Source organism: Cryptotermes secundus, unplaced genomic scaffold (assembly GCF_002891405.2).
Source record: "Cryptotermes secundus unplaced genomic scaffold, Csec_1.0 scaffold209, whole genome shotgun sequence".
In the NCBI taxonomy this organism is placed as follows: domain Eukaryota; kingdom Metazoa; phylum Arthropoda; class Insecta; order Blattodea; family Kalotermitidae; genus Cryptotermes; species Cryptotermes secundus.
The window spans coordinates 2,374,894-2,398,177 of NW_019727789.1; the positions used below are offsets into that span (position 1 = coordinate 2,374,894).

Consider the following 23,284-nt stretch of genomic DNA (forward strand, 5'->3'; position numbering starts at 1 on the left):
AGATGCTGCAAGAACAGCCACCGAGGAAAAGGAACGGGGATGCACCGTTAGGCTATTCGGGACGAACAGCCTTAAGGAGGGAGCAGTGTGACATGTTGACCCCTACCTCCCCTGCTGCATGTAGCGGTAACGTAGCGCTCGCGTAATAGGCGAGAAATCACCCCGCATCCTGGTAGCTATGCAACGCGCGGTGACGTCACGAGCGGAGCCGAAGTGAGCCGAGCGGAGCCGACGTTAGCCGAGTCCCCGCAACCTTGAAGCTATGCAAAGCGAGTAAACAGCGGTGACGTCACCGAGGGATATCGCGGTTGCTAGGCAGCAGTCAACAACTCTGGACAGCGTGGCTAGCAACACGGCACCCGACGACAATTGTCCGATCAAGGCTACATAAGGAGCAGCGAAGGCTATTCACAGTCAGTCGTACTGTGACAGTCAGTCAGTGTGCTATCAACGAGTTCTCAGTTCGCAAGTTACAAGCTACAGACGCGTGTGCGAGAATCAGTGATAGTTCGGGATAACCAGTTATATCTGGAGTGTAATATCTGTGATACTGAAGATAGCAGTAATCGTCAGATTGTAATTTGGGTGACTGTAAGAGCGAATGTGAAATAAAATTCGCTGTATCAAAGACGGCGTGAAGTTATTTGTCGCGCTATACGCCCAATACTTGACAATATAATTAGAATCATTACAGGATGTAGAAGTAGATTCATGTAGAGAATTATTTAAGAAATTCAAAATTCTACCTCTTCAATCGCAATACATATTATCGCTTCTCTTATTTGTTGTTTACAACAAAGATAAATTCAAATTAAATTCTGATGTCTATAACATGAATACTAGACAAAAATATAACTTCCACCTACCCTCATCAACTTTATCAGTATATCAAAAAGGAGTCTACTTTACTGGCATAAAAGTGTTCAACAATCTGCCACAAAGTATTAAAAACTTGGGCAATGATACTAAAAAGTTTAAATCAGAGTTAAAGAATTATCTACATGCTCATTCCTTCTACTCTTTAGATGAATACTTCAATGTAAATAGAGAATGATGTAAAATTAAGTTATATTAATTTTTAAGCTAAAATTGCCTGTACTTATGTATGTAACCTTTTGACTTGTTCTGTATCCAAAGGTACTAACCTACTTAGGATTTATAGAATGTAAATAAATTCAATTCAATTCAATTCACTTCTACTAGGTACAAATACTGGCATTCATAAAAAACATCCTCAACCTATGTTCTTCCCTCAGCATGAAAGCCCACATTTCACACCCATACAAAGTTTTGCATTCTCACTTTCTGAGCTTCTTTGAACATTTTATGCCATTCAACCACATTTGTTCTCACACTCTTCAGCACACACACATTTCAACACTTCAAACGTTTCTGGAGCTATTTCCTTTAATTTTACACAAAACTTAATCCCTGCTCTGATCCATTTTGAAACCTTTGATACAATGAGAAAACTAACTTTACCAGAATTGTAATCCTCATCTGCAACAACCAAACAAGTTAAAACTTGTACATCATATAAATAAACGTTCTACCTAGTTCCATTCATCCCTGATAGATGGCATTAGTAGTACCACTGTAACAGCGTCAGTTTGGGAACTTTACTGTCACTCTGTGTATGACGCTATTACATGCCCAATTCTGAGGATGACGTTTCAACACTTACCGCTTCTTTATTGTGCACTGCAGAGGGTAACCTGCGATGAGGTGCTTTGACTCTAGTTGCTGTTGGATGTGTTAGCATGGCACTTCTTTCTACACTATCAAACTCCATCAGACCTCGTGGAGATGTTTTCTGGACTGGTCTGCTGAGTCCAGCTCCGTCCACAGCATCAGGTGTTCCTCGTTGTTCAGCAGGTGAATCATGTTTCGTTAATGGAGCAGAAATAAGGTTTGATGATCCACCTCGCTGTGGTTTCTTTACTGGAGGAGGGGGAAATGAAAGTTTCTTGCTAGGAAATGAAGGAATAGAAGACACTGAAGAAGTCGGCCGCTCATCTAAAACATCAGAGTTTTGACATAAGATAGTAAACTGCAGTAACACTGCAAGGTTTAAGACTCTGGTGTAATTTATTATTCATAAAATAGCATTGCTGAGAATGGATTACATATCAAATGTTCTTAAGTCCCTTACATGTTTATGACGATGGTATATTAACACAATGATGGACTTTTTTGACATTATCCACTGTCCTATTTTTATTAAAAATGATGTTAAGAAACTTGACCCTTGTCTCCTTTCTCAAGCAAGAAGCCTACTCAGTTGAGCTAGACTATACCTCCAGACACCAGAAGCAACACAAGGCACATATAAACTAAACATAACAGAAATCATCTGCAGGGGTTAAGATACAAATTTAAAATACCATATGCATGACACCCTGCAGCTATGGATGTGCAAAATGCAACAATCAGAGTCAAAAAAACCACAATACGACTTAAACAGAAGCTGGAACCATTGATTTTTTTTTTAATTTTTACTTGCAGATGGAGACAGACTCAAGTCTCTGAAACATTATTTCAAACAAAACAGGAAGACAAATAGTGCCCAGAGGGTCGTTAATTGCATAAGACTTTTATCTGAATATCTGACCTCAATTTCCCATATACACAGTGTTACACTGGTGCTTAGATTACCATTTGGTTACAATTACATAACAAAATGTCTTCAAGACTCACAATTTACTGCCATTACCATATTCAAGCAACAGTAAAGGTCATGAATTGAGACCAGACATTTTGAAGTCATGAGCTACCATCTAGATATAAAATAAATATGCTGCCTTCTCTTTAAATCTTCCGCACATCATACAAAATGTCTGATGAAACTCAGTAGACCCATCCAGAATAGCATCACTTGCAGCAACACTTACCTGCTTTGAGCACTGTATCTGATAGCTTACGCTGGGAGAATGGGTCTCCTTTCGTTGTACTAGCTGCAGGCACTATCACAGCAGGTTTGGTGATACTGTCCCGTGCTCGGTTTGTGGTCACAACTTGTGATTTGGCGGGTGGTCGATCGGGCTTCTTGTGTTGTTGCTGGTAACAAACGAGTGAGGAAACATTAAGTCAAAAGTTGTTACATGTTAAGAACAAAAACATTTCCATGGTGTGACACTGTGTAGTTTGGTAGATGAGTACCAACATTTTGGAGGAATCTACTGCTTATCTTGAAGGTGGGGGCAGCAATTCCTCCACAACTATTTACAAAACTACATGGCACCATATCTCAGAATACCTTAAACTTAATGTGGCGTATAGACCTGTTGCTAAGTGGTGACTCTGTAAACGATCGTTTCTGGGCAACAGCTTGGTAAACACATTCCTTGGCCCAGAACAATCCTCAAACAAGTCTCATTAGAACCCTCATATGTACCCACACGGTCATTTCTATTTGTTAATATCCATTAGGTTTACAATTAATAACAGTAAACATTTCCATATAAGGGCTTCATTATATTGTGACAGGATTGCCGAAAAACACGGTCATTACTAGGAAACGGCTGGGTAAATACGTGACAATTCCCAGCCCACTGCTAGGTAACAGCCACTGTAATGGCCAGGGACATTGCTGGAAGTGGTGTTTTCTGCATCGTCTGTGTTGAAGTTACATAAGGAGAGCTCAGACACAGAATTAGTCAGAACCCATGTGGAGGCATGGTAGAATACCTCCACCATGACCCTGTGAATCGCAGGGGGCGATGAAAAGACAGGGGGCGATTCTAAGACAGTAAAATATGGTTGTGAGTACCAAGGGACTTGAACACGAAACAGACTGGGCTGGCAAGGGCCAGCATCATATACAAAAGATAAACCCATCCTCTCGTTAGAGAGGGCACCCCACAAAAAAATTAGACCGTAACAGTCAAATAGTATATAATATCTGGTCATGAGCACCAGATGGGGCTCAACACCAAGACTTACTGACCAACTGACTATCAGTCACAATGTGACTTTGACTATGACTTTCGGAATTAGTCAGTTGTAGCAGAGAATAGACAGAGTTGGAGCAATGCATGAGTTGTGGGACAGCTGCAGTGGAAGGTCAGTCATGAGTTGACAGCTGCAGCTGAATGAGTTGCAAGTCAGTTGCCAGTCAGCAAGGACAGGAACTGTTAAGCACAGAAGCAGTAACGGTCAAAAGCCACTACCAAGCAACCGTCATATGTAGACAGCAACCAAAGTGAGAAGACTTAGTATGCACTATAGTGACTTGTTAAGCATGTAGATTAGTGATATCATTATAATTATTTGTAGCTGCTAGTTACAAGCCTTCAATAAATCCAATCACTGTTCAAATCCCATGTCTAGTCACTTAACACGTGACGATATGTTTATTCATTCACCTCTTCTTGCTGAATGGCTTCCACAAAGTTGTCTGGGAACACCCCAACCTTGCCCCTGAGTTCGCCTCTCCACCAGCCCTTGTCAGCCACTTCTCGACTCAGTAGCGTAATGAGATCACCTTCTTTCAACGTTAGCTCATCTTCATTTGCTGCCTCATATGGAAACAGCGCTCGACACACTTCCTTCACTGTTGGAACACATGACCAGCAAGATGTCAAACATCATCTTCACAATACTTTACACTGTAGGACCATGATCATTTAAATATCAGAGACTAAAAGTCTAACTAATAATTATTCTAAGTTTGTCTGTTGTATTCAAAATACATCATCATCATCATCACTACCATCATCCATTGATGTTGATATTTACAGCATTTTATAACAATGCTCTCTGTCTCTCTCTCTCTTTTTTTTAATATTTTCCCTCCCTTTCCTTTCAAACTTGTTCCTGGTCTCTCCACTTGTCTTCATTCAAATTTTCAGCTCATTAAACTCTATGACTTTAACATAAACATTTACTTAATATGATACCTCATAAAATACAAGATAAACAAGATCTGAAAGACTGCAACCAATACAATGAACAAAATTCATATTTCAATAGCATAATTACATACAATACTGAGTTACAACATAATCTGTGAAATGGCTTATGTGGTCTATGGATAAGTTGCCTTATGACAATATGTAAAGTAGGCTTTGTAACGAGAAGCCAGGATAGCTCAGTTGGTGTAGCAACAGGCTACAGGATGGTTGGGGTTCCATTCCTGGCAGGGGCAAGAGACTTTTCTCTATCTACAGTATCCACACCAGATTCCTATCCAATGGATACCAGGGGCTTCATCCATGGGGCCAAGGCAGCAGAGGTATGAAGCTACACCTCCACTTCCTCATACATCTTCATGGTGTGGTGGTTAAATAATTACGCACAGAGATATCACTTTTACCTTTAAGCTTGTAATCTATCAACAGGGCTAAAAATCAAAATGGGCTACTAACATTATGCAAGCACCTCTCATGTCAAATTTCACCAAGACATGATTAGAAGTACATGATTCATATGAAAAACTGTATAAACATATATAAATGGGCTTAGTAATGGAGCAATATCAGTGAAAATTTAAATCTTCCAACAGTTTCTAGTTAAGCTTCCATTGTCAAACAAAAAGGAAATCTGTCAAGAGTTTGGCACTGATACTAGATGACAGACAGATGAACAGACATGATCTCCACATAAGACCTTACTTTCTTTTACTCCTTAAAGGGCACCTAATAATTTATGACTCTATGCAGTCCTATTACCGATGAAACAGTAGATTTGTGTCTAGAGTGGAAGAAAAAAAAATATCCAGACCAATGAGACATGAAAACTCAAAATATTGTATCTGAACACAATGTGCCTTCCAATTGGTTTCCATCTTTCACGATTAAATAAAACTTGACCAATATCTGACACAGTCTCCATGACACTCATGACTTTCCCTCCAACTACTTTCCTTACAACAGTTTACTCATTTAGAATTACCATGTTAAGCTTCAAGATCTTACTCTTCTCTCAAATAAATTACCTGGTTTTGGTGGCAACACTGGTGCTTCTGAATCCTGCTCAGGTTTACTTCCTGACTCTAACACCTGACTGGAATCTGGGCTTGAAACTGAAGTAGACATTTCACCATCACTTTCACCTGTGGAAGTGAGGTCAAATGACAATCAAAATAAGTAAATGAGAAACAATTACACAGATCAGTGAAGTTAATTACTGCAGCTACAACTCTGCTGCCATCTATGAGCCGATTGTCTAAAAAATGTGGGAACCTCAACATCTTACAAACTTATGGGCCTCCACAGTGTCCATAAACATAATGCAGAGTCAACACTTTGGAAACTATTCGGTTGGGAAAAAGTGCACAGTGTTTCTGTATGAACACAGTGTTACTCACTTGACCTTTTGCCTATTAATGAACCTTACAACTATACTTGGAAAATAGAACTATAAAAATCATAAAAACATCTGCTGTTTAGCAATGAACACAAATAACTCACTGGCTTCTTCGCGGCTACTGGTTCTTGGTTTACAAACACCTGCTATTCGTGTATCCACAATTTCTGTCACAAAGTTGGATGGAAATACACCAACCTGAAATTAAAATAAGTTACAATAAAGAAACTGCAATTTCAAAGTTCATTCCAAAACAAATTCATACTTGACAATAAAGTCTGCTTCAAAATGTCCTCATTGTATGTTAACAGGTGATGCCAATCAACTAAAGTAACTGTAATGCCGTGGCGCAGGGGGGCGTGGAGTCAGCCTCCTCTGCTACCACTGTTACGCCACAAGTAGGGGGCCGTGGAGGTATCCTTCCTTGCCTCCACCGTCACTTGCTCTGTAAGGAGTTGTCACAATCATCCTAGCTCACCCTTAGCGAGGATTATCCTTTTTCGGGGTTTCCTTCTCGGTAAAAGCTGCCACCATCTGTGATCTGTCCTTTTGATCGTGGGCACTACTCCCTGACATATAGTCAGAGCTCCTTGACCACTCCTCCCGTAGTTTACAGGTAGCGACTTGATACATTATTATTACACTTTATCATTACATCTTAAGGGGCGTTGCTATCCAGGCTACGGAACTCTGCCCGTGTGGCCGGAGCCTATTCCTGTCTATTCTTAGCACCTCTTAAGCCTTCGGCTGCAGTTGCAACTCTCATTGGTGTTGGATCTTCTGGATGGGTCGAGGAAGGTGGTTGTGGAGGGTAAATCACAATCCCCGGTTTCCTATTCTATCTATTTACATTGATATTTACATTATTTACACTATCAACAAAGACTGACCTTCAGTCTTTACTACATAGAATCTTTACTACACATTCTGTTTCTTCAAGTTCTCCCCCTTCAGGGGTGGAGGCCTTGAGCCTCTCTCTCTCTCTTTCTCTGAATCATCTAAAGGGCCATGCACGCCCTCCTCGTGTAACATAAATCTTTTAGTTGTACATTTCTTACTACGTCTTATATACAATTCTACTATCTTTCATAAAGTTCCCTCAAAACGTGATCTACCCTTACATATCTATATTAAATTCCCACGTACTATATTTACCACTACTCACTATGGGTACCCTTGACACCGACATATAAGTACACGATCTATACATCTTAACCCAATCTATCCTTGGTTATACGTATTGAATCCCGCATACTATCTTTACTACAACACACTAACCCTAACCTTGATATATATACTATAAATCACTGATTGCCTGACTAATATCCTAGCCTTTTACAAGATCCTGGTCCCTACCCTCAGGGCTCACTGGGTACACTGGAAATTGCACATTCAATAGCTCAACAACACTGTTATCACCAATACTATGAAACAACGATATTCTCAATCAGCATGGCTATTATGCGTAAATAAACTTACGTGAAGTACAAGATGCCGGCCCACTACCTCCGCTGGTCGTACCCATGTTGAAGAGAGCCTTCGGCTGACAACCGAATATTATGTGTTAGAACATGATCCAAATCCCCCGAAGTTCCCTAATTTATCGTTTTCTTTCGCTGATTCAGCGTTGATGACAGAGGGTAGGTGACTCCCCCTCAGTGTCCTCAATCCTCATAATAACCTCCTCATTGGCTCTCATGGGTGGTTGTGGGCGGACCCCTTGCGTCTTATTGCTGCGTAAGCAGGCTCTTACGATTAAATCCAGTGAACGAGTGAGGTAAGCTATTGCTCTGCGATTATGGAGACCTGCTGTGCAGTCACATTCTTAACCTAATTGCCAGTCCTGGTGTTTACAATTTACGGCAATAGCTGCAAAACTCTTTTCACAAGTCTCTAGCTTTTGGGTAATACCATACCCTCTTCAATCTCAAATTTGGGCCATAACAGTAACAGCAGACATCCGTCAACATGAGTTATCTAAAGAAGACAAATGGTCGTCTATCTGAAACACAACCTCCAAGCATTTTAACTGAATAATGAAACCATGTTCAACACACCTGTCTCTACACCAAACTTCACATTCCTAACAAGCTAGTAAAGTGGTAACATTCAAAACTTACTTTCAGAAGGTACCCAGTTTGAATCTCAGCCAGTTTAACTACTATTTTTGCAGTTTCCCTTATTCTGGAAAGGTGATTAGTAAATTGAAATGGATCATGGATGCCTCCTTTCATATCCTTACCTACTATAGTTTCATGATCATCTTTCATCCTCATTCAACACTGTAAAATCTCTGCAGTTGAATAATGTAACTGCTGTTACTGAGAATTAAAAATCCCCTATTCCTGGACAATAAAGATCAAACAATTTAAGAACTGCATGAATCACGTGCCTAACAACACAGCATGAGGCAATACTAGAAAACTGAAAAGTAAATACGTATAGATATCAGACTGACTGGATTATCTTATATCATACAAAACACGACTTAGAGCTGTATATTTTCCAAGACATATCACCATACAAAATTGTGAATCCCTTCTCCATCTTAAGATGCTACAGTAGCTTCCACCTCAGATGTATCCACTGCCAGAATTTTGCTGATGATAATAAACTAAAACATATGATACCTGAGAACCAAATTCATAATGTTCCATGAAAATCTGTATATTAATTAGTCATAAGAAAAAAGGTAAAACATGTCCTTACAACACAAGTAAAGCAAACCAAAGAAGAAATTGAAGTCACATGACTGATTAATTATGTGGCTATTTAATCACACTGCTTCAACCGTACAGGTTAGTGGCCTCCGTAGTCTAGGGGTAACATTCCCACCTCATGACTCAGGGTACGCGGGTTCAAACCCGGCAGAGGTCGTGGAATTTTTAAGGGCGGAAAAATTCAGGGAACAAGTCCTCTGGGACGGACTTTAAGCAATGTGTCCCGTGTCATAGATTTATGGCACGTAAAGGATCCTCATGTCTCTAGGGGACCTCTGAGCAAAATTAGGCAAAGTTTCCCACCCAAGTAGTTTTCAATTCCTCCAGTAGATGGGGAAGTATCAGGGACCACTGCCAGAGAGGTGGCCGACCTCGCTGGCAGGATGGGGCTGATAGCTAGCACCAGTACTGGAAGGGCATGGCAACTGGTAGAATATCAAAGGGGGACGCACAATAGACTACTAGTCGCGGGGCATGGGGAAACCCACCCGCTCCAAAAATAATAATAAATAATCAACCGTACAGGTTACATGGTGTCCTGGAGGATGGCAGGATGAAAACAACCATGAGTGGGGGAAAATTTGGTAGAGTCAGTTATGGGCTAACTCAGAGATCCTGGCATTCACTTGGACAGAAATAGAAGCCACAAAATATTTGGTCAGAATAGCTGGCAACCTTGTCAAGATTCAAACTGAGTTTTTCCAGAATATACATCAACAACATTACTCTTCAATGTATCACAGTTGCAATTTATACATGGTGATTAATGATATACTCTCTCCACTTTAGGACCTTACACCTAAAGTCATCCCTTGTCAGAATGTCATACTAACACGGTCCTCATTCTCATCAGTCATGGAGCAATGGATGTTTGAAATTTAAGAATGGTTTGGATCTAAGTGACAGTAGTTTCATTCTGGCAACAATATATGCTGGCATATTGACAAATTTTGTGTGCTATGCTTCATAGTCAGATGATTGGTCCATTTGTTTTCAAGCGTCATATGACAAGTGACAGTCATCTAAAATGTCTGCTGAATGAACTGCTGGACCTGTTAGAGGATGTACTTTTGGAAAAATTATCGCATATCCTTTTTCAACATGACATAGCACATCCTCATTGTAGCTGTGCAGTGAAAATGTATCTCAATCATTGCTTCCCTGGTAGATGGATCAGGCATGGTGGTCCACAATATGCACCACCCTGATCCCTATCTCAACTCCCTAGACTTTTACCTGTGAGAATGAATGAAAGTTCATGTGTACCTGCAAAAATTCGCAACATGAGACACACTGCTCCATTAAATGTTTGATGCTTCAACTGGGGATCGTAATAAAGAGATGAAAGCTACTAACACACGCCCGATTCACAGATGAGGGAAGATGTGTACAGAATCTGAACACTGTAAATTCAGTTATGGAAACTTTATGTAAATACTTGTTCACTCATTTCTTTAATGTTCTGGTAATGATAAATCCATATCCACTGCAAATCACATCTATGTTTAAACAGAGAGGACCAAACCTGCGGATGGCTGCAGACTGCAGACATCTGCTCACACTGGTCTGTCTTAGGGTATCTTATCTTAACAGCTAGCTAGCATGATAAGTGAAGCTATTCCATGTAATTACAGGAAATTATGTCTCAGTACTTTAACCTGTACTTAGTCAGAAAGTGACCTTACATTTGAAGTGGTACACACATACACCCATTCATGAAACACATACGGAATCCTAATAACACAATATTTTCAACAATTAGGTAAACACCGGCACTCAGATTAATGTTTACGTTGATTGACTTACAGGTCAATGACACCATATCCACTGCAGAGATTCAATAACAGGGCTCAGGAAACTCGCACATCTGCTCGTCAATTATGAGTGAAAAATTGAGGTTAATGAGTGGAAAACCTTTGAAAATATCCACTAATATTCTCTCAACCTCTTTTTTATTTCTCTACAGCTTTCAAACAGCAAATTTAAATATAAAATGGTATCACATATGTGTGTATGTTGCGCCACAATTTTGAGACTAGAAGTCAAAATGCATTGCCTAAATGTTTCAAGACTTGCGACAAACGTTTTACAGCAATTACATTAGTATGTCAACACCTGGACAGGCAATCTAGGTTAAGAATGCCTGAGTTAGCAGAATACGCAATAGCACTTCTGCAAGTGGTGTTGTAGGGACACTGGAGTAAAGGATAATATTGTAACGTGTTTCATTACTGAAGACGCCGTAGAGATCGTTAAGTGGTTTATTCAACAATCTACAAGAAACGGCTACAATTAATTATAACACAGTTGCGGGTTTCCACACTTTACAAACCCTACAACCAAATCTCTTCGCACTATCTTCAGTAGTCTTCACGTATTAATACCGCGGGAGCTATACAAGTCTCCCTGAATTACACACTTTCAAATATAACTGTACTACAGCACTCACTAAGTCTCGAAAGCACACAATAAGTCTTCCGCTCGCTGACTTCTTAGTTACCGCACACTCGCAGGCTGCTACCTTGAGAACTCTTGATAACACACTCGCTCGTAGGCTTGCTCAGAACTATCTTCGGCGATGGCCACGTTACAACTCGACTAGGCGACTGTTACTTTACAACTCGGCGACTGCCCACATTACAACTGACTCGTAGCTGCTGTGCAGTTCCCTTATATAGCCGCAGTGGTGCCTGTTGCCATGTCACAGTAGGAAGCGGTGACGCGTCACCGTGTTTGCGTATATCCTAGCAACGCTGTCTGGAGTTGTTGACTGCTGCCTAGCAACCGTGATATCCCTTGGTGATGTCACCGCTGTTGACTTGCGTTGCATGGCCACCAGGTTGCGGTGACTCGGCTAACTTCGGCTCCGCGCGTTACGTCACCGCGGAGGGGAGTGGCGGGGCGGGGACTCGCCTATTACCATAGTAACGCGAGCGCTGCGTTACCGCCACGTACCGCTGGGGAGGCAGTGGTGATCCATAGCTCAACATGTCACACTGCTCCCTCCTTAAGGCTGTTCGTCTCGAATAGCCTAACGGTGCATCCCCGTTCCTTTTCTTCGGAGGCTGTTCTTGCAGCATCTGTTCTCTGGCCGTTACAACCGCTCCCTTCTTAAGACCAACTCGTCTCGAGCGGTTCCCTTTCAGCTCGACAGAAGATCCCGTTGTGCCCCATTCATCCATCACTTTCATTCTATGGCCCATTCACTCTCCTGGGGAGGTCGGTTCTTCTACATTACCGGTTCCTCCTCTGCTTGAAGTCTCGTTTTCCGTTTTGGAGTGGGTCGTCCCCTCCACAAGGTCCAATCCTTGCCGTGTCGTAGGCCGACAGAAAATCCGACTACTCTCTTGGCGATATGCAGCCTTGCAGTTTTTCTCAGGGGTGNCAGTGGTGATCCATAGCTCAACATGTCACACTGCTCCCTCCTTAAGGCTGTTCGTCTCGAATAGCCTAACGGTGCATCCCCGTTCCTTTTCTTCGGAGGCTGTTCTTGCAGCATCTGTTCTCTGGCCGTTACAACCGCTCCCTTCTTAAGACCAACTCGTCTCGAGCGGTTCCCTTTCAGGTCGACAGAAGATCCCGTTGTGCCCCATTCATCCATCACTTTCATTCTATGGCCCATTCACTCTCCTGGGGAGGTCGGTTCTTCTACATTACCGGTTCCTCCTCTGCTTGAAGTCTCGTTTTCCGTTTTGGAGTGGGTCGTCCCCTCCACAAGGTCCAATCCTTGCCGTGTCGTAGGCCGACAGAAAATCCGACTACTCTCTTGGCGATATGCAGCCTTGCAGTTTTTCTCAGGGGTGCTTCCTTCACATATCGCGGCTGTCCGCCGCCTAGGTCCTTCACTTCATTTCTGCGTTGTAGTTGCTGTCTCAGGCCTCGGTTCCTGATGCCAGTTTTGCGTTCCGGGCCTTTCCACAGTCTCTTCCCGAACGTCCGTTTCTTGGTGATTTCCGGTGCGACCTTATTCTTGATTTGTCCCATATGCCTGTGTCCTACACAGCGTCTAATCTTTATTCCGGTGGCGGTCACTTCTTTCCGCTGGCATCCGAAGGTTCCCAGGGGAATTTCCTTCTTGAAGCAATTCTCCAACATCGTGCCGCTGTCGCGCGACGGGATGTCTTCCTGCAGGGGGCAGCCAACTTCATCCGGGGTCCACAGTTTTCCCGTGTCGAATTCTTTATATTTCGTCGATGTCGGTCCCTGCGCCTTTTCTTCTTCGGTTCTCCGACCGGCATTACTTCGGCGTCTTGTACGGGTACCTCTAGTAGTTCTGCCGCCTCAGGTTTCCTGTGCACTGAAGCCGGCTCTTCTTCTTCTGGACGTGCCTTCATTTCTTGGCAGGCCATCGTCACTCCGACCGGTATCACTAAGGGGACCTCTTCTTGTCGTGCCGCCGTTGCTGGGGTTGCTCTCGTCTCCGCGGAAGTCTTTTCTCGCCAGGCTTTCNNNTTACTGAAGACGCCGTAGAGATCGTTAAGTGGTTTATTCAACAATCTACAAGAAACGGCTACAATTAATTATAACACAGTTGCGGGTTTCCACACTTTACAAACCCTACAACCAAATCTCTTCGCACTATCTTCAGTAGTCTTCACGTATTAATACCGCGGGAGCTATACAAGTCTCCCTGAATTACACACTTTCAAATATAACTGTACTACAGCACTCACTAAGTCTCGAAAGCACACAATAAGTCTTCCGCTCGCTGACTTCTTAGTTACCGCACAATCGCAGGCTGCTACCTTGAGAACTCTTGATAACACACTCGCTTGTAGGCTTGCTCGGAACTATCTTCGGCGATGGCCACGTTACAACTCGACTAGGCGACTGTTACTTTACAACTCGGCGACTGCCCACATTACAACTGACTCGTAGCTGCTGTGCAGTTCCCTTATATAGCCGCAGTGGTGCCTGTTGCCACGTCACAGTAGGAAGCGGTGACGTGTCATCGTGTTTGCGTATATCCTAGCAACGCTGTCTGGAGCTGTTGTTGACTGCTGCCTAGCAACCGCGATATCCCTTGGTGACGTCACCGCTGTTGACTAACGTTGCACGGATACCAGGTTGCGGTGACTCGGCTAACTTCGGCTCCGCTCGGCTCACTTCGGCTCCGCGCGTTACGTCACCACGGAGGGGAGTGGCGGGGCGGGGACTCGCCTATTACCATACTAACGCGAGCGCTACGTTACTGCCACGTACCGCTGGGGAGGCAGGGGTGATCCATAGCTCAACATGTCACAATATTATTAAATAAGCAGTAAAGAGGACCACGGGCCCACCCACAGCCAAAGGGTAGCCAATGGAAACCCTCCACCCCGAAATTTAGGACGAAAGGAGGAGTTAACCTCCCTCTTTCGCCAACCGCAGAGTCAGCAAGTTAATGATATAAATTGCTGAATTCAGGAGACTTAGGGATCTGATCTAAGAACGTAATAACCAGTTGTCAGCCGGAGGCTCTATCCGATATGGGTGCCACGAGATGGTGGATGGCGACATTTATCTGCATTTCTATTACAAGTAAGTCTCTTTGCTCATATAAGCCATGCTGTTAAACATTATTGTTGAGAAAAGTGTTGTTGTGTGATCTCAAAGTACAGTCTCCAGTGTACCCCAGCGAGCGCCAGGGTAGAATAGGGTAGAAATTGTGTAGAGAGTGACAGGCAATGGAGGGAAGCAACAGTCTCATGGCATCCCCCCCCCGAGGGAAATTAGAAAGAGAGTAGCGAGACGGTGTTACGTAGCCTGGCCGAAGGCAGCCCTTTTAATGTAAATATCAGTGTAAATAGACCAGTGTACATAGGATAGGATGTACGCAGGGAGTTTTGATTCACCCCTCCATAACCAACCCGTCCACGACCGATCCCGAGCGATCATAACCAAAACAGCCGACGGTAGCCGAGTGCCGCGAAGAGCCTAACTAAAAGGGTGGCGATGGACTAAATTAGTAATATTTTCTCACCCCCCGCCCCCAGAGGTGTAACAGTGTATGTGTAGAAGTGTCCCTATTCTTAATTACTTTAGCACCACACCATGAAGACATAAGGGGGAGTGGAGGTACAGCTCCACTACTCTTCATCTTGGTACTAGATGGAGGTGAGTGGTCAGCTTTGTGCCCCAACCACTTTACTTCAAAGAAAGAGCCACTGGAACCTACTGGTCAGGAGCCTGGGTGGTCCCCAGAATTGGTCTTGGCACTACGGAAAAGAGAAAATCTCTTGCCCTTGCTGGAATTCAAACCCAGCCATCCAGCCCATAGCCCGTTGCTATACCAAATGAGCTATCCGGGCTCATATAAAATGTCCTGTGTTAATGATTAGATATGGCTTTGGACTGACAACTGGATGTATTGGAGGCTTCTAATTCATGAGTACACTGCACAGATCTCTATAACACTCACTAGCCTTCTTAGTTTGTTAGTCTTCACTAGGTGTTGCTTGGTTATGGCTCCAACAATGCAGACTCCTCCACTTCTGTGCTCACACTCCTGCTGGCCAGAAACCTCCCAGCTGCAACCAACTGCAACTAGCTCACATCCTCAACTGACTAGAACTCCTGCTGGTTCTCTTTATATAGCCTCAGCACAAACCACATAGAATACACTGCTTCTAACAATTCCTCCACTGTTGCGTGGTTATTCGTTAAAATAGGAATGCATTTAGCATGCTGTTGCCTAGTAATGGATGTCTTTTTTCTGGGTCTGCTATTCTGGCTTTCATCCGTCATGTCACAACATATATAAGAAACAGTAATTTGTCTTGTATGTTATGTGACGGTAAAGAGGTTGGTACAGAGAAACTGCAATTCTCTTATAGAGAAATAAGCAGCAAGTACAATTTTTGTCTGACTGATGCACTAACTCCTACTTATTATATATAGCATCAAATAATAGCCTGCTGTATGGACTGAGAATAGGTTCTTTGGTTTGGACTTGTTACTTTTAAGGCAACAGTTGTCACACAAGCTTTGTATGTCAAACGTCCTGGTAGAGTTTTAATATTTTCAGTATTATGATCCAGCAGAAATCTGTGTGCAGTGCATCATGGGACATATAACCTAACTAACTACTTTTAAAGATTCTGTTCATCATACCTATTTTAGAGACAAAAGAAAAAACAGAAAGAGAACACAACCAATGTAAACAAAAATCCTTCTGGTAATGTTAGCATGATTGATGGCATATATTTACAGTAAAATTATCTAGAGCAAATATTACAGGAAATTAAACCTGACCTTGGTACACACAATTACAGTGCAGCTAGAACACGTGGCCTGTGTCTGTACTTAGCCTGACAATAAAAGGAATACAAAATACAGAAAATTTTAACCTTAAGCTTTTACAAATGAAACTGTTTATGCCTATTTCTGGGGATGGTTTTTTCCAGTAAATATCACTGTATTTATGTATATGACAGCCAGTGGCGTAGCATGACTACCAAAAGCAGGGAAGCAACTTTATATACGTGTATATAAAATTTTTCTAGATACCCTATAGTTTCTATCTTCTATTTAAAAGAAAACAGCTAACAGTTTAATATGTATTGTATACTTAAGCTAATATGTTAAAATAACACCTAATTATCAACACAATTTTATAGCCACCAAATGACAGGGTTGTGAACCTGGAATATAATTAATGCTTACTTTATTGTTTATAATTCAGCTCGATTCATCTGTTTTTCTCGGCAAACAGATCAATAACCTCATCTAGAAAGCTGGGTTTGGACTGCAGTTTGTTTAGGAAGCATTTTTCAATGTTCATCAAAGCCAGTGATGACAACTTATCCTGGTTCTGCGAATTTTTAAGTAGTTTTTTAATCTCTTCAGAGCGGCCTCCCTAGTCTAGGGGTAACGTTCCCACCTCATGACTCAAGGTACGCGGATTCAAACCCTGCGGAGGTCGTGGAATTTTTAAGGGCGGAAAAATTCAGGGAACAAGTCCTCCGGGAGGGACTTTAAGCCGTGGGTCCCGTGTCATAGCTTTACGGCACATAAAAGAACCTCATGTCCTAAGGGGACCACTGAGCCAAATTCAGGACATTTCCCGCCCAACAGTAGTCTCTAACGCCTATGGTAGATGGGGGAAGCATAGAGATACCGCTGAGCCAGTAGAGGCCGAACTCGCTGGCTGAGTCGGGACTGATGGCACGCACCAGTACCGGTAGGGAATACAGACTGGTAGAATATCATAGGGGGACGCACAATGGACCAACAGTTGGTCTAAGTGCATGGGGAAACCCACCCTCTCCAATACAATACAATAATCTCTTCAGAGCTGAAAATGAGCGTTCATCCGCAGCACTTGTTGCTGGTATTGTTAATACCAGCTAACATAATTTGAAGATTTGCGGGAAAACGCATGATAACTGAAGAGCATACATATACTGATGTAAGTCATACACACTATCTTTTGCCATATCTGGGTCTGAAAACATTACTAAAAGTTCACTCTTTAAGGCAACAAAGTAAAAAAATGCACCATAATTTTCTTTTAAACAGAAAAATGCTTTTTCAGGAAATGAGGTTCTATACATGGGAAAATATCTGGCATCAAGAAGACTCAAGAAGAGGAGCGTAGCGTTCTCCAAAAATCTAACAGAGACATTCTGACACACGACATCAATAATTTCACAGAACAGCCGTTTATAGGAGTTTTCTCTTTCTTCTCCACTCATTGAGTCAGTGCAAATTCTTTTGGGTTGGTTGAGTTGGGCCATTTGAATTGAAGACATTTTCCATTTCACTCCAAAGGTGGCCAAATCCTCCCCTTAATTTTTGCATGTGATGCTTAAATTCGTCTATTTTGGTACTGCAAAAAGTTATATCGGGTCTCATAGTTTGTGGGATTTTGAAAAGAGCGCCAGAATATGGAAAAATTGAAGAAAATATTTTCAGCATGAAATTGAAATCGAAATCCCTTAGAAGAGAGAGACGTCCGCATACAGAAGAAATTGTTTCTACATCCCATTCTTCTGGTTCCTCTATTATAGACACAAGAAGATTCTCAATTCCTTCTCTGTATTCATGCACAGTTTCAGCAAGTCGGCTATGGTACTGCCATCGAGTAGGTGCGATAGAAGGAAATCTTTTCCTAAGGTGGGAATCCAATGCTTCAGTCCTTTTTGTGGACTTGGCAAAAAAAGTTCTAAAGCCAGAGAGAGTAGCAAAGAAGACCTTAACTTCCTTAATAAAACTAGCAGATTGTGCTAAGACTAAATTTAGTCTATGCACATAACAATGAACAAAAATGGCGTTTGGGTACTGCTTGCGAATTTCTGCTTGTACTCCTGCATGTTGTGATGCCACAGCAGCACCATCATAAGTCTGTGCAATGAGTTTGGGAATTCAAAATCATTTAAAATCTCAAGAGCATGGTTAAGAATTGGCAGAACGGTCAGAGCTTACATCTGTAAAATGCAGAAACCTTTCTTCAGCATTGCCATCAGCTGTCACACATCGAAGAACTGAAGCCAAGTGACACTTCATCATCACATCTGAAGTCTCATCAAGAATTAGAGAAACATAATTAGCCTTTGAAATTTCCTTTTTAATTTCCACTGTCATCAATTCAGATATAGAATGTATCAGTTCATTTTGGATGTCAGGAGAAGAACCACGGAAAGCAGTTGAAGACTCTAAATGATTGTGTAAATCAGAATCATAACGTGCCAGCATATTTAAAACCTCAATGTAATTTCCTCTATTAACAGATGCCACGCTTTCATCATGTCCCCGAAATGCTAAACCCTGAGAGCCCAGAAAACAAACTGCTGTAATTAATTGGCCTACAAATTTCCTGTTCTGTTTCACAGCTTCATTGTGTTTTTCAATTGACTGTTTGTATTGGCTGCTTAGAGAAAATTCCATCCTTCTGTTTTTACCAAACTGTAATTTCTTTAAGACAAGCAATGTGATTAACTTGAATGCCCATGTCTTTTGCCAGATTTGTAAATGATGTTAATGTCATTGTAACCAGCACTGTTAAACACGTGTTTTTCTTTAGAAAACAAGAGACAAGGCCAACAGAATAATTTGTTTAGTTTATCACACCCACACAACCATGGAATAGCCTCATATAAACTGGTATTGAAATGCCGTGTGCAAGATTTCACTTTTGTATGTAAAGTTAGATTAGGCTTAGGTGCACCTTCTTCTANACAGGAAAAATTATGTAACTGCAAGGTCACCGACTTCCAACTGCATACTGCAATGCCTCACAGCCGGCAACATTGCTGGAAACATTCCGTAACATTTAGCTAAGCAACAGACTCCTCATATATGGCAACATTGCAGTCCCAGTTGAACCAGAATGAGCGTGGAAGCGAACAACCTGTTACTTCCTTGCTCATTTTATTTTAAAGTTCCCTGCATTTTGGAAGAAAACAACTGATCTATCCTGATAAATGGTTTATGTAACACATTAAAACTTGCAATATTCTCATTATATGTAATATATGTTCTCAGATTAATTAATATTTTGAAGTATGTAATATTTTTTCAAAATTGAAAAATTGCCAGAAACGTTTTTGGTTGCTTTTCTATAGGGAACCAATGCTTCCACCACATCCATGTACCCTACGCCCCTGATGACAGCCCTATGCTTATCACTATTCATGTGATGGCAAGTCTCACTTATCCAAAGAATGAATCAATTTCTTACTCAACTAATAAGCGCAATCAGTGCAGCAGCATGCAACAGGCTTGATGGCTGAGGGGTCAGACTTCAAGTCTCGGTAGGGGCAAGATTCTTGTCCTCTTGACGTCATCCAGACCGCTTCTGTGGCACACACAGCCTCCTATCTAATGGGCACTGGGGGCTGTTTTCCCAGGGGTAAAGCGGCTGAGGCATGAAGCTGACCACTCACCTCCAAGTGCCAAGGTCAAGAATACGTGGATCTATACATCCACTCCCTAGTATGTCTTCATGGCATAGAGCTTAATTAGTTAAGTGTAGGGACAACTTTACCTCTTTACAGATATCATTTCAAAATGTAGGTACATTGTGGAAAACAAAAATTTTTAGAGTGCTGTATCTGCCACTAGTCTTTAATAGGTTCAAATGCTTTTCTAATACCAGAAATATGCTACACAGTATAGAATCCCCAACTCATACACATGGTAAAGTGTATGCACATAATGTAATATGTTATTCCTGCAGGCTCACTTCAAACATAAAATCGGTTACTTAAGTGTAAGACAAAAGAACACAACTTTTATGTTCACGGTACTCACAGTGTCTCCAAGTCTGCCTTTCCACCAGCCCTCCTCTACCTCGGCCAATATGTCGATAACATCATCAACTACAAGTTTCAGTTCATCTTCATTGGCTGGCTGGTAACTGTACAGAACTTTACATTGACGTCCACTACCTACAATGCAAACATTATGTTATATTATGACCTTCTGGAATATGACGCTTTGTGATCTGGTAGACAGGTACCAACATTTCACAGAAACCTGAGCTGCATCAAAATGTTGACACAGATGCCAGCCAGTGGGCTGGATCTTGCAGCTCGAATAAATAGAAAAGGCCCTACTGACAAGCCTCTTTATAGATGACAGCTTATACAGTAATTTACAATTAATTTCAAGTTACATCTGTTTTGAATAATAATTTTCAGTGACTAATATTTACTTAGCAATAACTCCAAAATATTAAACTGAAATGGAAGAAACCTGTTATACTTGTAAATAATAAATTATAAGTGCCACAGTTACGTAGCAGAAACTGGTATGTGGTAGGAAGATTTTGATAGATGGAACAGGAAGGGATATGTGAGCAGGTTACCATGGCATACTTCAAGATTATATCCCATTATCTGCCTGGGAGAACTGAGGAAAACATGAAAATCATTATGCAGGGTAGCCAATATCTGACTGGGATTTGAATCATTTACCTCCCACCCATCTAGCGCCACCCATTCTGTCCAGTACAGACAGATTAGTTCTGCTACCTACTCGTACATTCTGTTAATAATTAACACACCTGTGCTGAACAACATACATTAATATAACAGCAGTAAATAACATCACTACATTCAAAACAACAGACATATCAAGACACACGAAGGATATTTATCATCCATAGTAACTCCAACATATCTACTGTGTTAATTCAAACTGCACTGTCAGACTTAATTGGTTCATACAATAATTACACTGTATTACCTGCAGAGGTCATTAAAAATGACTGAGACCAAAGAATGATTACGAGGAACTGGGAAAAAAATTATGAAGGAAGTGGTCATGGTCTATTTCAAGGCACTTCCCTGGGCGACTAAAAAAAACTACGAGAAACTTCAATTAGTACAACTGGTCCTTCAACCATGACTGTGAATGTTTCTATTCCCACAGTCAAATTATTGCATTAGTGTTGAACAGTTAGTAGTAGGATTTCAGTCACTGCAGCTGGGCTACTATTAACACTTCCATGTACCAACTTCCAACCTATATGTGCAACAGAGATGGCTGAGCACCTGGGGATTTTTTACACCTGGATATCACTAGCCTGATAGCACTACACACGTTTGCCACTATCTCTCTCTCTCTCTCTCTCTTTGGTATTACTCATCCTACAGTCTCGTGAAGGTCAGGAAGTTGGTATTTAAATATTACATTGTAAAGCACATAACATAATGCAGGTTATGAGTGCTTGCATCCTCAAAATATTCAAAATAATAATTCTGTACATAGGAACAAACATCATAAGGAAGCTTTTCTACAGAAGGGAACTTCTTGGCTGAAGTCTATCCTCAAGTACATAAAACACCCTGTCAATATGGAACCTGAATATTCATGGCCAACATCAAGAGAGCCCACCTTTGGACATTATATGAGTTAAATGAAATTTTAATCTCATGGTATTTTCCCAAGACTAATTTTAATATTGTCCTCCCATCTATGCTTAGGTCTCCCAAGTGGTTTCTTTGCTTCAGGCATTATAAAATAAGTTCTGTGTTTATTTTTTACTTCCCTCTCCTTCTGAATCACTGAATGAGTTTTCATTAAATTTGATATTCAAGAGTTTTACTAACATTTGTGGACATTACAATTTCGGTTAATATCGGAGAAAAACAACTGACAATTCAGATGAACACCCAAGCACATCTCAAGCAGATGCACTACATGTTTATTGAAGTGAAAAATGTTTTATATAAAAATAAACTTACACATTGTGCCCCAATATGTTGCTTCTGTAACTCTTACAGATTTCAAGGAAAACATATTAATCATTGTGTTATGCATACATTTTCTAACTTGTATATTCAATATTAACAACGGTCTTCTGAACATACATAAAAATTACTGAAAAATAAACAATGGTTCATTTGCGAAAGTTCTGGAATTGTGAAGTGCCATCTTTCACAAGTTTTTTGGTCAACAAAAACAAGATCATCACTCACTACAGATGGCCAATCTCTTCACTCTTCATCATGAACATTTGTTTATCCATCCTTGAACATGCTACACCATTTTCTTATAGGTCCTTCACTCATTACATTTTGGCTGTAAACTGCGCATAATTCACAATGGATTTGTGCAGCACTCATGTTTTTAGCATGACAAAAGCAGATAACATTGCGAATTTCGCAGCTGGCAGGATTATCAATTGCAGGAAACATCATAACTCACTCTGTAGAGACAAGAGCAAACACTATGTGACCAGTTATGGGATGGTTTACAAAGCAATGAGACATGTGATGCTACCTCGCATACACGAGCTCTCCCCTGCTCCTACATTAGTTGCCCAAAATAAACAGAGGTTACTTTCCAAATAGGTCTCGTAATTCCTTCTATTGAATGCACCTCTTAAGTTTACATTGTATAAAGATATAATGCTGTGTAGTTTGCTGAAAATCAGCTGACACTTCAGAGGAACATGTCACCTCCTTATTCAAGGTAGAAGAATGAGCCAAGCAAGAAGCCAGCATGAAGCCGGTAGCAAGCATAGCTACCATAAGATGTTATATCCCGGAACACAAAACTCTTCTAAGCACCACTGTGACTACCTCAAATCCTACATCTACACTGTACAGTTTTACAGCCATGTTGTGGGTTCTGTTGAGGCCTACCTACTGAATGTCAGTTTGAAAACTATCTGTAGGTCACTAGATTAACTTACTTGATCGTAAGCTGACATTGTTTGAATCCTTTCCTTCATCTGTCTCTGATAAAACCTGAAATGATGAATAATGAATTATGACTATGCCATGCCAATTTGTAACATGACAATGAGTACAAAATGTATTACATTTTCA

At 41.3% G+C, this 23,284-nt stretch overlaps 1 protein-coding gene across 3 annotated transcripts in view; it reads right to left on the bottom strand.

The window, feature by feature from the left end:
* The window catches only part of LOC111864990 (CD2-associated protein), a 45,061-nt gene that overhangs the window by 18,739 nt on the left and 3,038 nt on the right, over window positions 1-23,284 (bottom strand). For all 3 annotated transcript variants that reach the window (XM_023852659.2, XM_023852656.2, XM_023852658.2), the window contains exons 3-9: window positions 23,149-23,203; window positions 20,259-20,395; window positions 6,411-6,504; window positions 5,936-6,052; window positions 4,365-4,552; window positions 2,892-3,057; window positions 1,685-2,016 (exon numbers count right to left, since the gene is read on the bottom strand). In XM_023852659.2, coding sequence (XP_023708427.1) covers window positions 1,685-2,016; window positions 2,892-3,057; window positions 4,365-4,552; window positions 5,936-6,052; window positions 6,411-6,504; window positions 20,259-20,395; window positions 23,149-23,203 — 1,089 coding nt within the window. The remainder of the gene's footprint in view (window positions 1-1,684; window positions 2,017-2,891; window positions 3,058-4,364; window positions 4,553-5,935; window positions 6,053-6,410; window positions 6,505-20,258; window positions 20,396-23,148; window positions 23,204-23,284) is intronic.